This window comes from Arctopsyche grandis, chromosome 1, assembly GCF_051622035.1.
Source record: "Arctopsyche grandis isolate Sample6627 chromosome 1, ASM5162203v2, whole genome shotgun sequence".
Taxonomy (NCBI): domain Eukaryota; kingdom Metazoa; phylum Arthropoda; class Insecta; order Trichoptera; family Hydropsychidae; genus Arctopsyche; species Arctopsyche grandis.
This window is the reverse complement of record NC_135355.1, coordinates 7,844,964-7,860,428: the sequence shown is the minus strand read 5'-3', so window position 1 is coordinate 7,860,428 and position 15,465 is coordinate 7,844,964. Positions and strand designations below refer to the sequence as shown.

The 15,465-nt window shown below is 31.3% G+C and overlaps 2 protein-coding genes across 2 annotated transcripts in view; both read left to right on the top strand.

Moving 5' to 3' along the window:
- The window catches only part of LOC143915365 (cytochrome c oxidase subunit 6B1-like), a 192,392-nt gene that overhangs the window by 3,869 nt on the left and 173,058 nt on the right, over positions 1-15,465 (top strand). The window lies entirely within an intron of this gene.
- Positions 1-15,465, top strand: part of LOC143915345 (tRNA dimethylallyltransferase-like) — a 168,058-nt gene that overhangs the window by 25,410 nt on the left and 127,183 nt on the right. The window contains exons 2-3 of the mRNA XM_077435961.1: positions 9,793-9,930; positions 10,046-10,389. Coding sequence (XP_077292087.1) covers positions 9,793-9,930; positions 10,046-10,389 — 482 coding nt within the window. The remainder of the gene's footprint in view (positions 1-9,792; positions 9,931-10,045; positions 10,390-15,465) is intronic.

The window sequence follows — 15,465 nt, the reverse complement described above, 5'->3', positions numbered from 1 at the left end:
ATTGAGGATCAAAAGTGATACCCAAGTCGACCATAGATTCCACACGCTTCAACAATTCGGATCCAATGGAATATCCGTGACAATAGAGCGAATTCGCACGTCCATAACTCATAATGGCACATTTACTAGTATTCAGTTCAAGCCTTAAATTGGAACTGAACTCTAAAACAGCGTTAATATCCGCTTGAAGGAGAGGGGCTTGCCTCTCATCCTTAACAGCAAAGAATAATTTAACGTCGTCTGCAAACAAGAGACATGAAGCATTGCGTAGAACTTTAGGGAGGTTATTAATAACTATAGTAAATAAGTATAAGATCTGGTGTCACTCAGGGCCTAAGGTGGACCGCTGAGTTACACCAGATCGCGTAAAATATGAAGGAGATTCATAAATACCATATCTAGCAAATTGCTTCCTATCACTAAGATAAGAAGCAAATAGTTTAAGAAGACGTGGAGAAAAGCCCACTTCAGCTAATCTGATCATAAGAGCGTCATTATTAACAAGATCAAAGGCCTTACGAAAATCAAAGTAGGCTACATCAACTTGTTGACCACCGTCAACTTTAGACATGGTATAATATGAAAAGCAGGCAAGATTAGTGGTAGTGGAACGACATGGTGAAAAACCATGCTGCTCATCACACAACAATCTTTTGAACTGCAAAAGAATCAAACGGTGAAGGATATAACCGAGCCAGCAGCGTGGCTCGGTCGTTAAGCTTCTGCTTAACACTGAGAGGCGCCGAGTTCGATCCCTTGAGCTGACCTCGATTGAAAAGAATTTTTCTGAGTATATCTGTAATGCTGCTGGTCAGACCAGGATTTGTGACTCCTGGTTGATCGTTTCCTATCAGAGTTTGCCAATTTTCTCTGATTTCATTGTTGAAACGATTCCCGATTAAAAATTGGCTAAAAATCCTTCCTACCCACTATATCACCACTATTTGAGTATGATTAATGTAAATATTACAATAAAAAAATGTATGTACAATTCATAGATGTCTCGTTAATTGTCGAGTTTAAGTCAGTGTCTCGTAATTTAGCGACTTATGTATATAATAAAAAATGCTGTATTGTTTGTAATTTGGCCAGGAAGGCGCATTGGGGTTTACCTGTAATGCCTTCCTGGTATGAAATAAAAAAAAAAAAAAATAAATGTATTATCGAAAATTTTGGGAATAGCCGAGATGATAGCAATAGGTCTGTAATTTTCAACCTCATTTTTAGAGCCACTTTTATGAATGGGAATGACTCTAGATAATTTCCATTTTTCAGGATAATTACCAGAACCCAGAATAATGTTAAAAATAAACTGAAGAGGCTCTAAGAGCGAATTAAAGCATGCCTTTAATACGTCAGGGGGCACACCGTCAGGCCCAACAGACCCCTTCAGCTTCAAAATTGCTATCCTAACATCTCCAAGCGAGATCCGTATCATATAAGTGTTTCAAAATATCGAGAAATTCTAATAAATTAATATGCTTAATTTTATTTTTTTTAAATTTTCAATACTAAATTTCTTATGAATTATGTAAAAAATTCAATCCGAACCTACATATGTCCATATATCAATATTCAAATACAATGGTGACATATCTGATTAAATGAATAAAACCAACCCTGAAAATGTAACTGATAATGATTTCACTGAAACGTCACTTAAAATATATTTTCAATTGAAATATAATTTCGCTGTGACATATATATAAAATTATGTATGTCAAGACTGGAGTCGGTGTCGAAGTCGTGGTTTTTTGGCTGTAATCGGAATCGTTAAAAATTCGAGCGACTCCGGCTCCGATTTAGTGTTTAAATCGCATTTATTTTTTGACTTTATAGTGTACTCGCTGTATTACCCGACTTCGCTCGGTATTTGTAATATAAACCGCTTAAACATGACTAATCTAATTAACTAACATTTTATTAAATTAATTTGAATAGATTTATTTTATATAAATTTATTTGGATACTCATTTGTTTTTTTTTATTAAATTGACTGTCACGAACAAACAAACATACATATATAGTAAGTCTCTTTCGAAATTATATGTATACCAGAATCCGGCGCCTGTGCCCCCGCGGCTAGTAAATTGACAATAGTTAACAAGGTTAAATCCACTGTAGAAGTTTTATAATTACGTACATTCGTATTATTTACGATTTTAGGTTAGGTTAGGTTAGGTTAGGTTAGGTTTAGGTTAGGTATTTTTTTTGTTCATTAATAATATATTCTTCGATATAATGTCGTATTCTTTCAGTTTTTAGTGTAATCTGTCATGGACCGACTATATACTTGTTAAGAATGTCAATTTGTTACTCCTTTCGTAAATATTTACTGCGTGCGGATACGTAGTGTATGAATTTACTAGTAAACGTGTTCATTACTTCTCCCGTGTATATTGTTACTGAGTGATTTCGATGATGCATACACTCACTAGTCAGTATATGTATACTGATTCGATCTTTACACTTACTGTAACATATGTATATAAATATTGAATTACTTCTAAGAGCGATTCACCAACACCCAATGTATGCACAACTTAGACACAGTGTTTCTATCTTTTAATTTAATTATGGTTACATCAAATTTAGGAGAGGCCTAATATTTCACAATTTTCTTTTTTTTTTAGTTTAATGTACATAAAACTATAATACATAATTCACGATTAAATATTGAATGAAAAAAGTTCAATCACAAGTAAATAATTTACATATGGTACGTTCGCTAAATATGCAGCACTTGTATTATACATAACTCCAGAGATATTCGAAAATGAACCCAATGAGAAAAAAATAATTATAAATTTAAATTGGTAAAACTGCTAGGTTTTCTTTTTTTGTAGAAAAGTATGTACATATGTATGTATCTATCATCCCGGAAAAGAGCGATGCAAATTTGTCGCCGACATTTTTGCGTCTCTGTGTGTGTGGCGGCACAGTTAGAACTGTATAAATTATAAGGTCATTGTTTTTGTTGAATGGAAAACGCAAAGTGGAATAAAAAAAAGCAGACGTAGTAGTGAAAAGGCGCAAAATAGTAGTGGCGTCGTGAGGACGGTTCTCAGACGGTGTCCGGTTACGGATGCGGCGCAGACGCGCCGGATATTGCATCACCAGCTACATAGCACATTGTGCATGCGCAAATCTTACATGCAATTCCACTTGCAAATAACTTCATCGATGCACTTTTACTGTGCCACTACTACCTATATATGTATGTACCAGTGGCGTGCCGTAGAAATCTCCTTGTTTTTTACTTTATCTATGTACGTAGTAACAATAGATGAAGTTTTGTGATCATGCGAAAATTCGAACTCGAGATTTTGACTGATTCGAACTCAGAATCGATCACTGATCACGTTTTCATGATCTAGAAAAAATGTGTGTGTGTGTGTGTGTGTGTGTGTGTGTGTGTGTGTGTGTGTGTGTGTGTGTGTCTGTCAAATAATAATTTTTTTAACCTCATATTTTTTAAATATTTCTATCTGAACCGGAAGTAGTACTTTTACTCTAGAGAATCAAAGTTTTTTATGTTTTTCTCAGAAACCTTTTGGTTTATTGAACTGAAATTTCATATCTAAAAGTTTAAGTTTAATACCAAGTTAATTATAAAATTTAGTTAGCATCCGTCAACCGGAAGTAGCAGTTTACTCTTGTTCGATTTTTCTTCCACTATTTTTTTCGACCCCTTAAACATGTGTGTTCGTCACAAAAAAATTTAAGTATAATTCTTGTATCAATTTGATGAAAATAAAAAAAATTATTATATTTTATAAACCGGAAGTGGGATTTTTTTCCTCGTAGAAAGGTCAAAAATGTTGTGCCCACTACTCTGTCCGCACCCCTGAACGTATTAAGCTGAAAATTTATATTTCTATCCTTTATGTACTAACTTAGAGCTGGTAGGGTTTTGGTCAGAATTTGTAAACCGGAAGTAGTATTTTTTTTTAAAACAATATTTCATTATTTTTTCATTATTTTAATTTGACCTTTTAAATTGTTTTAAGCTTCTTGATATTTATTGTGTATAATAAAAATAGTGGTTTGAAGTAAAAATAAAAAAAAATTACTTAATTAATTGAACCTGAAGTGGGATTTTTTTCCTCGTAGAAAGGTCAAAAATGTTGTGCCCACTACTCTGTCCGCACCCCTGAACGTATTAAGCTGAAAATTTATATTTCTATCCTTTATGTACTAACTTAGATCTGGTAGGGTTTTGGTCAGAATTCGTAAACCGGAAGTACTATTTTTTTTTAAAACAATATTTCAATATTTTATTTTGACCTTTAAAATTATTTTTATTTTCTTGATATTTAATGAGTATGATTTTTAGTAATAAAAAAAATTTGAACACAATCAGACAACCGGAAGTAGAACTTTTGTTTTGTGCAAGTTTCCATACATTTGCGCTCAATTTGTATCGCTATCATAGTCATCAGTTCAATATCGAATTTTGTTTTGTAACCTTCTTATATTCCTCAAATACATAGATAAAGTCATGGGTTGGTCACACCCGATTTTTTTTTTATACAACGATTACACTACTACATCTCGCCCACTGACGATTTGTTCACGACAACTCGCTCACAACAGTTTGTTCACGACCGTTGGTTCACAGATAGTTCACACACATTTCGATAACCGATATTTCGTTCACAGACGTTTCGTTCACAAAAATAAAAAAGTGAACGGTGGAGGGTCGTTATCGAAACTTTTTTTTTCGGATTTTTCTAAAATTAAACACTAATTTAGAAAACTTTATGATTTTACAAAAAATTCATATATTCCACCACCTTTCCAGGCACTTATGTTTCTGCATAATACAGAACCATACAGACCATACCTCAATAAAAAACATTTAAGTTTAACACTGTTTATCTTGATAAATTATAAATATATTTTTTATTTCTTTTATATAAAGTTAGTACATACACCTAGGTAACATTTTCTTATCTAACTTATAATAAATAAAAACTATAATCAACTTTCATCTAATTTAATTCCGTTAACACGGGTCTTATAATAATTGTAAATAGTTTTTTGAGTATGTTTCCTATTATGCTGTACATAACATTAAAATAATATAATACTATAATTACTTACAAAAAAAAAGAAAGTAAAATATAATATGATCAGTAGATCAGCAGCTATTAAAATATACATAAGATTGTGAGTGTTGTAAACGTAATTTAGTAATAACTAGCTGAACCCGGCATGCATTGAAACATTTGAAATTACATATAACGTTGCAATGACACCCATTCCCGTTTTTCTCGTTTCTGCTCCCGTTTTTTCCCGTTTATTTTTCACAGTAATCTTCCCGGACATGCATATAACCAATCCTGAAAGTTCCATCGTAATCGGTTCAGTGGCTTAGGAGCCTATTCGAGACACACACACAGACATTCATTTATATATATATATATATATATATATATATATATATATATATATATATATATATATATATATATATATATATATATATATATATATATATATGTATATATATATATATATATATATATATATATATATATATATATATATATATATATATATATATATATATATATATATATATATATATTGTATATATGTAGGTACATAGCTTGTATTACATCCCAATGCATATATTGTATTAATATGTATGTATATTATACATATATGTATATTATATATATATATATATATATATATATATATATATTTATATATATATATATATATATATATACATATATATATATATATATATATTTATATATATATATATATATATATATATATATATATATATATATATTTATATATATATATATATATATATATATATATATATATATATATATATATATATATATATATATATATATATATTTTGTATATATATTGTATATATATAGATACAAAGCGAGACGTGAACGAACTGTCTTGAACGAGTTGTGAACACACCGTCCGTGAACTAAGTGTCAGTGAACGAGATGTCAGTGAACGAAATGCTGTGAATGAGTTGTCGGTGAACTAAACATCCGTGAACGAGATGTCGTGTCACCGGATACAAGGGGACACATATGTATGTCATACCGATTCCCCTTGTATCCTGCTCGCGCACACGTAAGTAAAGCTGTGCGATAAAAAGAGAGATTTTTACGGCACACCACTGATAGGAACAATATTCGCTATTTTGTACGTAAGTACATACATATGTACATATCCCTGCGCTGCAAACATGTATATTTTACAGTCCAAGTGTACACTTCGTTCGTTAATGAAGATATGAGTTTGTTAATACGCGATCCAATCTGGCTAGTTATATTATATGCAGTGGCGGCTCGTCCATACGCATTGAGGTACTGCAGCACCCCCAAGGAAATTGAGAAAAATTTAATATTATTACATACATAAATGTATGTACATATATTATATGAAAATATCAATATTATTTAAGCGTGTATTAAGCTCGCCCGCACACCGATACATCCAATAATGATCATATATCGCGGTACTAATATCAGAATTTTTTCGGTGAATATGCTCGAGTGGGCGAAGGAGGGGCGCGGGGGCAGCTAGAAACTTGGTACGTACTGCACTCCCAACAGTACACATTTCTTATTGCGTTCGTGTGCGCGCCGCGCGAATCGACACGCTCTTCACTTTTCGTCATTTCTTCTGCACCTTTTGTCTTTTTCCTTCTACACCTCTTACACTTTCTACGTTTATACTCTTCCTTCTACACGTCACTTTAAGTATTTAAGATGGTATTAAAATCTTGAGAAGCTGAGCCAAGAACTTAAATATTCTTCCGAAAATACTGATAAAACAATAACAGATTCTACCAATTTACTGAATACAATTTTTTATTTTAGTCAGAACTTTTTCACAATTTAATGCCGCATGTAGAAATTATTTATAAAAAAATGCAATCTTGTAATATCGTAACATTTTCATTTATCTATCTATCAATATAGTAACATTTTCAATTAAAGAAAACTTAAAAAGTTTTACTAATGTCATTATACAAATACGAGATTCTTATAGCGAATAGAAGCCACAAATATGCATATATTATATGCATATATGTATTATATGCATATATTATCGCACATTTCATTATTTTATTTTGACCTTTTAAATTGTTTTAAGCTTCTTGATATTTAATGTGTATAATAAAAATAGTGATTTTAAGTAAAAATAAAAAAAAATTACTTAATTTAATGAACCGGAAGTGGGATTTTTTTCCTCGTAGAAAGGTCAAAAATGTTGTGCCCACTACTCTGTCCGCACCCCTGAACGTATTAAGCTGAAAATTTATATTTCTATCCTTTATGTACTAACTTAGAGCTGGTAGGGTTTTGGTCAGAATTTGTAAACCGGAAGTAGTATTTTTTTTTAAAACAATATTTCATTATTTTATTTTGACCTTTAAAATTATTTTTATTTTCTTGATATTCAATGAGTATAATACTAATAAAAAAAAAATAGTAATAAAAAAAATTTGAACAAAATCTGACAACCGGAAGTAGATCTTTTGTTTTGTGCAAGTTTCCATACATTTGCGCTCAATTTGTATCGCTATCATAGTCATCAGTTCAACATCGAATTTTGTTTTGTAACCTTCTTATATTCACAAAATACATAGATAAAGTCATGGGTTGGTCACTCGAATTTTTTTAGTAATGGGACATAATATAAACCTTTGTGCTTCAAATAGTTTTAATTTTTCGAAGTGGTATAAATTACATCCCACCATGCAGCAAAAGATAAAAAAACGATGGGGCATTTTTGAGACCGCTATGCTTCAAAGGGTTAACAGACACCCAGACACCCGAACTGCCGAGCTACTGTACCAGAGCCTTTGTCACCCCCACCCCCCCAAGGGAGGGACATGATATGATGATATTTGGCTGATATTAATTTCACCACTAATATTTTTTTAAAATACAAAATTGAAAAACACTGGAAAAAATCAAATAATAAATATAAAAAATTAAAAAGTATGTTAATAGTATCCTACCATAAAAATACTCGGCTTACTTACTATAAAGCACACAGTAGTGTCGAGAATACATTATTTTACTTTTGAAACTTAAATGCACGTGCGCATATTTGCCTTGGGGAGAAATATCGGCGAGTGCTATTGTATTTATGTTGAAATTCCTACCCGTACTTTAGTGGGATATAAAATAGCGTTATAAACTTTGCAATGTTTATAGTGCAATTCTTCGAAGGTGCGTTTACAATAGAGGATATATCGAGGGTGCGCTTGCTCGGTCACCAAATTTGGCACATCATTTCATGGCTTTGCTGGGCAACGCCGATGCGTCTACTGTAAAACATATACACGTACACGTGTACGTATGTATTCAGTGTAGATAGTAATATGCAATGTTAGGACCAACACGGATAGAAAATCGCCGTTTCTAAGGCCGTTAACGTTGACGACTAATAATAATGTCAATGCACTACCTGCCATTTATAATAACCATGTAAGACAATTTGGTGGTACATTATAAACTAATCTAAATTCCTTCCCCGAGCTAAACAAATCTATTCGCTTAACGAATGTAGAATACACGAGTTTTCAGTTTCGCGTTGTCTCCATCCCCACCAGTTTCCCGTACTTCCACATTGCAAATATTCATTGTTTTAATTTATTTTTTCGTGTGTTTATATTTCGTGCACGTGTATAATGTTAATATTCCGTGGTGCACTCGTCGAGTTAACGACTGTCGTTGATCATTCTCAGCGTGGAGTGGGATAGGAAGAGAGAGATGCACTCTCCGAAATCCCAAGTGCACGATTTCCCGTGCAGTGCATTTCTTTGCAGGATGCAACGCGTAGGCGTTGGCGGAATTAACATCGTTTTATTTGAGTATGTATATCTACCCGAAAGCATTGACATAAATTGTCGAAATTATGATTTCATCTCAGCGCATATTTTATCTTAGGGAATTTCCGGCTGTTTCGAATGTTTCCAGAATGTTTCGAATTTCAGTTTTGATTATTTTCGGGTCATACACATGACAAATCATCAGACAAGCCATAACACATGACAAATCTTTGTCATTGTATAAAACTAACTTTGACATTGTTACTGGGGATTTCAATTTAACTTAAAATTTCATAAACTGGTAAACGGTTAATTATTTTCTAAAATGACCGTATGTGGTTAATTTTACCAAAAATGTTAACCTAGATTGAATCGTAAATAACTAAAAACAAATCCCAGGTGAATAATGTTATATAAAAGTATTTAAGTAAATTCGTAATAACAAATAAACTTAATTTATTTTTTATTTTTAACTAATCATATTTATTTATTTAAAGTTTTGATCACAATTGAAATAACCATATTATTGCATTTATTGCGATTTGGTTGGTCTGTTGGCTAGTGAATATATTATATTAATTTGAAATTGCCAAACTTAATACTGAAAATAAAGGAATTCCAGACTACCTAATCCACAATACGCCATTTGCATTGATTTTTAATGTAATATTATGCAAAAATAAACCTTAAAATTTATCGGTAATTACAGATGGCGATTTACCGGTATACCGGTATATCGGTATTGCAATCTGTAATTCTAACCGACAATTTCCGACTCACATCGTCATCTCTAAACGTTATGAAAACTGCATGCTCTCCGCTTGCATATTTGTATTTATTAGCTTCGATTTAAATTGTGAGAAAAAAATACGTATTCATTGTGATTTTCCATTCAAGCTTGAAAGTCGAGTCGATTTTTTATGTACATGTATATTTATTGTTAATTTTTATTTCAGATTTACAAAGGATTGGATATCATCACAGCTAAAGCAACTGCTAAAGAGCGTTCTATAGCACCACATCATTTTTTAGATATATTGTTACCTCATCAATCGTATACAGTGGTTGATTATCGCAATAAAGCTATTAAGATAGTATCCTTTTTATCTACATACATATTATTATATTATCTTATCTATATTTTAAATGAATTAGGTGAGAGGTTTTTAGAATTTTTGTTTTTTATATTTCCTTAAAGGAGTGGTTCAGATTGATGATTTATTGTCGAAGAATAAAATTCCCATTGTAGTCGGTGGTACTAACTATTACATAGAATCTATCCTTTGGAAAGTCCTCATTGCTGACATCGATCATTCTGATAAGCTTGTGACGGAACGGGACGAATACGAAGTGGTTTCCAAAAAGCAGAAACTCGATATCGATTCAAAATGCAATACGACATCTGAAAACGATGCTGAAGCAACCAGTAGCAACGAGTTCACTAATGCCATAATGGAAACAATGACCAGCGAAGATCTTCACGAAAAACTGAAGGTGGTAGATCCAGTCACGGCCGATAAAACGCACCCGAAAAATAAAAGGAAGATTATGAGGTAAGAAATTGATAATTTTAATTGATTGATTATTTTTCCGACGTTAAAAGCATTTTTTAAACGAACACATGTAAAAAATTGGTGAGGATATATATAATCCCAATTCATATAAAATTATACTTGGGATTGCAATACCGGCATACCGGTAATTCGTCAAAATTTCGCCATTCGGTATATACCACTAAATTTTAAAATTTACCGGTAATTACCGGAAACGATTTTATCGCGAATTTAGTATACATATATACACGCATTTAATTGCACAATATTACATTAAAAATCGATACAAATGGCGTATTTTTGTGTATTAGGATGTTTGGAAATTGTTTATTTTCAGTATTAAATGTAGCAATTTCAAATTGATAAATTCACGGCAACACAGACCAACGAAATTTTCATAAATGCGATCAGACGGTTGTTACAATTAAGATCGAAATTTTCAAATTGTCCAAAATTCAAATAAATAACTATGAAATACTTTTTTTGTTAAGAATCTACGCACTTTAATAATTTATATGACATTATTCACCTGAGATTTATTTTTTATTATTAACAATTCAATCTAGGTTAATGTTTTTAGGAATAGTAACCACATATGTACATACAGTTATCTAATCCACGACAAAAAACTTTTTTAATTACCGGTATACCGGTAGTAGGAAAAATTATTTACCGTTTAACGTAGGTTTATGAAATATGACGGTAAATTGCAATCCCTACTTACAGTAGCGGTCAATAAAAAAGTGTCCACCTTAAAAATATACATTTTTTAAAATTAATTTGATCTAAATAATTTCTATCCTACAATTTTGAATAAGTGTTACATAAATATATTACTGATTACTTGATATCATTTGAGGCAAATCAAATTTGTATTCAATTTCTTGTAAAACTGGGTTTTTGAAAAGATTTTGTTATCTAAAAAAAATGTTTTTTTCCCTTAAAATCTATTTACCATAAAAATTAACTTTAATTATATATACATAATATTTTGCAACTCCTCCTTTATTTTGTATCTCTTCTCTAATTCTCGAAGCCATCGATTCCACTAATATTTTTAAACAATCGCGTGTAATTTCGTTATACCACACTTTTGCTTATGTTTGTATAAGCTGGTATTTACAAATAGGCTTATTGCTATTCACTTCTGACCCCATTATACCCCATAAGTTCTCAATCGGGTTTAAGTCAAGACTATTACCCAGCCACTCTACAGTTTAATATTAAAATTACAGTTTAATTTTAATATTACAGTTTTTTAATAAATTCTTTCACCTAAAAATAATTACATTTAAACTTTTCAATATTTTTGCATTTAAAATGTTACCTAGGATATAAAGTATTTAAAAAATTATAAACATACGGTTTAAGCGCGATGACACGGTGCATAATCGTCCTGGAAAATGCTCTGTATTTCATACGCGCAATGCATTTCAATAGATGGGAACTGGTTCATTGTTAATATATTTTTGTAAACTTCTGTGTTTACCGTTCCGTCAATAAAAGCCAACTGGCCCATCCAAAAATAAAAGAAACATTCCCAGACCATCTATCCTGCATTATGCTTCACCGTTGGCAAAAAGCATGCGTCACTTAGAGTTTAGACGTACCCCTGTTCTGCGTCTCACATACTGCATTTAATCGGACCCAAATAAATTGAATTTATTCTCATCCGACAAGATCACATTCTGCCAATCACTTAGCGTCGAATTGTCATATTTTTTGGCCCATTTCAGACGCTGCAGACACATTTTTGTTGGTGAGCAATAGGTTTTTTGCTGGTCTTGTTGCAAAGAAACCCCATTCACGAAAGTGATTTCACGTTGTTTCTACACTTATTTCAAAACCACCAGCCGCTATAAACTCCGATCTGATATCCACGGCAGTTTTGAAGCGTTCTGAAGACAGGAATACTTCAAAAGTCGATCTTCAGCAATTGTCGTTTTTTTCGGTCTTCCTGGACCTTTTTTTCGTTCTGGAGGTGTAGGATTTGATTTTATCTTGATATATTTGAGCACTGATGTCTTGCTGCATCCAACTAGAAGCCGAAATTTTGAATTTTTGCGCTGCGGTCAGTTTAGGATAATTTGGCATAATTTTAATAAACAGCACGGGTAAGATGTGGATGAGCCGAAAGTCACGGCTAAACTGATTTAAATAAAAGCAAAGGATCATATTCATAAAATAAAAGGGCTTTAAACAAATTCCCATCCCCAAATAAAAAGTATACTTGCATTTACCGTAATTTGAAAGTGGACATTTTTTTATTAACCGTTATGGTATACTATACAGCTATGTAGGTATACATATTTATTTATTATACTGATACTGATATAACTAGATGTATGTAGAATAATATATTTGTGAATATTTATTAATCAATTCCGGTTCTCATTCATCAAATTCAAAGGTCAAACGTCGTCATTAATTAATAAATATTTTTTTTTACTAAATTTTGTTATCATTTGGAATTTTGTGACAACTGTCGTATTATATGTACATACTCGTACCTACATACGTACTAGTTAAAGTTTTGACGTAATAGATTATTGTCCGTTATCTGACATGACTTCGTGTTTATTGATAATACGTATCAGTATTACTTGTACATATGTACGTTATAGCTGTTAGTTTCGTAATACTCGTTTGAGATGTTTTCATAAGAACGTTATTACTCTGATTGATTTTTACTATTTGTCCACAATATATAAATACATAAACACATACAAGTGTATAACCTCTTACGTATTCGTGAGATAAATTGAAAACTTTTTTGTAACCTATAAATATTGTTAAATCGTTTAACTGCAAAGTTTGCAGCTAAAATTCCAAATTGTAAAATACATGATTATTTCGCTTTGTAGTTGCGTAATATTAGCTCTGTTTTGCTATACATTCATGATTCATGGTATTTACACTGCATTGGTTTTCAAAAAATGGTTTGCGGATCTTTTGAGTTGTGCCATATAGTTGCGAATATTATTTTTTGCAATTTCAAATGCCGATTAAGTACTCCAAATAATCTAGTTACGCTAATTGTATTTAAAAATTCAGTGATTACCTTTTTTGTTCCGGCTAATTGATTAGTATGCATTCTTAATTGTAAAAAATAATTGCTGACTGCAAGTTGGTGTAAATAAAAAATTCATTCATTCTACTGCACTATTTTATTGTAAGATATATAAGATAATGTTTAACGATAATTCAGCGATACCTCTCATTGGGGCCGTCGACACTAACAATATTACTTACAATACGGCCCCATTATATATTTCATGTAAGATGAAAATAAACGTACATATTAATATGTATGTACATGAATGTATTTGAAAGCGACTACAATATTTAGAGCTTTAAATTGGGTTCCCCTACTAATATTTAACTTGTTAATTCAAACAAATTTAATTACTTATCCGAAATTACTACACTATGTGTATAAAATTAATCACATTACCTAGCCTAATACTAAATTGCACGTTCTGTGGGCGTGTGATTTTTGTGTAATCAGTTTTCGTTTTTTTTCCCCACCTAGTAACAGAGAGCTAAACATTTTTATAACCATTTCATTGATAATGTTTATTATATGGTCGACCTTGGAATTTAACCGCCATATCATTCAATTTGCATGTATCAAATTTATCGATAAACCTAACAACCCACTTTGGAAAACATTAGTGTTACTTGTGTATGTAATCTTAAGCATCTATTGAATGAGATGACGAAAGTGACACATACATATGTATTATACATATATAGGTTATTAAAATAAAATCTTCATTCGCTTAGATTTAGTAGATTAGCAAATCAGTTCATTTTCTCGGATTTTCCCAAGCGGATATCGCGAATACTGGTATTGTATCGATTCGTAGTAATATTAACTCTATATCATCTCGGACTTGTTTTCATTTTCAATATAGTCACGATCGCAATTACATTCAAATTGATTATATTTTCCATGAATATTTTAATATACTTATTTACCATAAATGCATATGTATGTATGTATGTATTATGAAATAATGGTCCTAATCATTTGAAGCTGACGGTTCCACATTTCTTAAAAATCTTGTGTATTTGTTGTTTGTATCTTTAATTATTGAAGTTTGATATAGTTTTCTATGTTTATATGTGGCTTACATTCCTCTGAAGACAACATCCTTCATCCACATCCAGTAATGAGTTTTATCATTTGCGAGGAATATCACGGGTGGGATCAGGGAATTTATCAGGGAATTAGATCAGGGAAAAAAGTAGAACTTTGGATTTAAAGACGTTTTATTTTTGTTTTGATTAAGAATGAGCATATTTTAGAAATTATTCTATACATACATATGTATGTACATACATAGGTACATACATACATATGTACATATCTAAGTCAGTACCATTGAAACGTTTGATTTCGTTAAAAGCCGTTTCCATAAAATAAGTTTAAAATTGTTAGTTCGTCGATTTAAATAAGTTACAGTATTCGTAACTAATTATGAAAACATGTTTTTAAAAAAACTTTTATGCCCTGAAATAATTAGAGGAGTCGAATGCCTTTGAAATAAGAATGCTATTGAAATGATACGAAAGTTTCGGATGGATAAAAACAACGATGGAAATCCAAAGAAGTGGAACGGCAATAAATTATTTTATTTTATAAGCATATTGTGGGAGGGCTTGGTAAAAAAAAAGTAAATAATTTATTGTATAAAAAAATAAACGCTATTAAGATAAAAATACCTCAATAGTTTTAATCTATAATCCAAAATTTAGTTAATTTATGCATCTGGACGTTCTATTGATACGATAAATGAAACGAGAGATTTTCCCAATCATAAATTACTATGATCCCGGGGGGTCCGCGGGGTGCAAGCTGGAAATGCCTATCGTAAAAAAAATAATTAAATATATGTAATAATTAGAATTTAACTTCATAAGTCACGGCGGACCACAGGTTGTGAAACGTCACTATATTACACCTATGTACATATATATGTATGTTTATAATATAATATTTTTGTATGTACATACATATGTATATGTGTAAAATTCTCCGAGAAATATCTAAATGGGGAATTTTAATCTCGA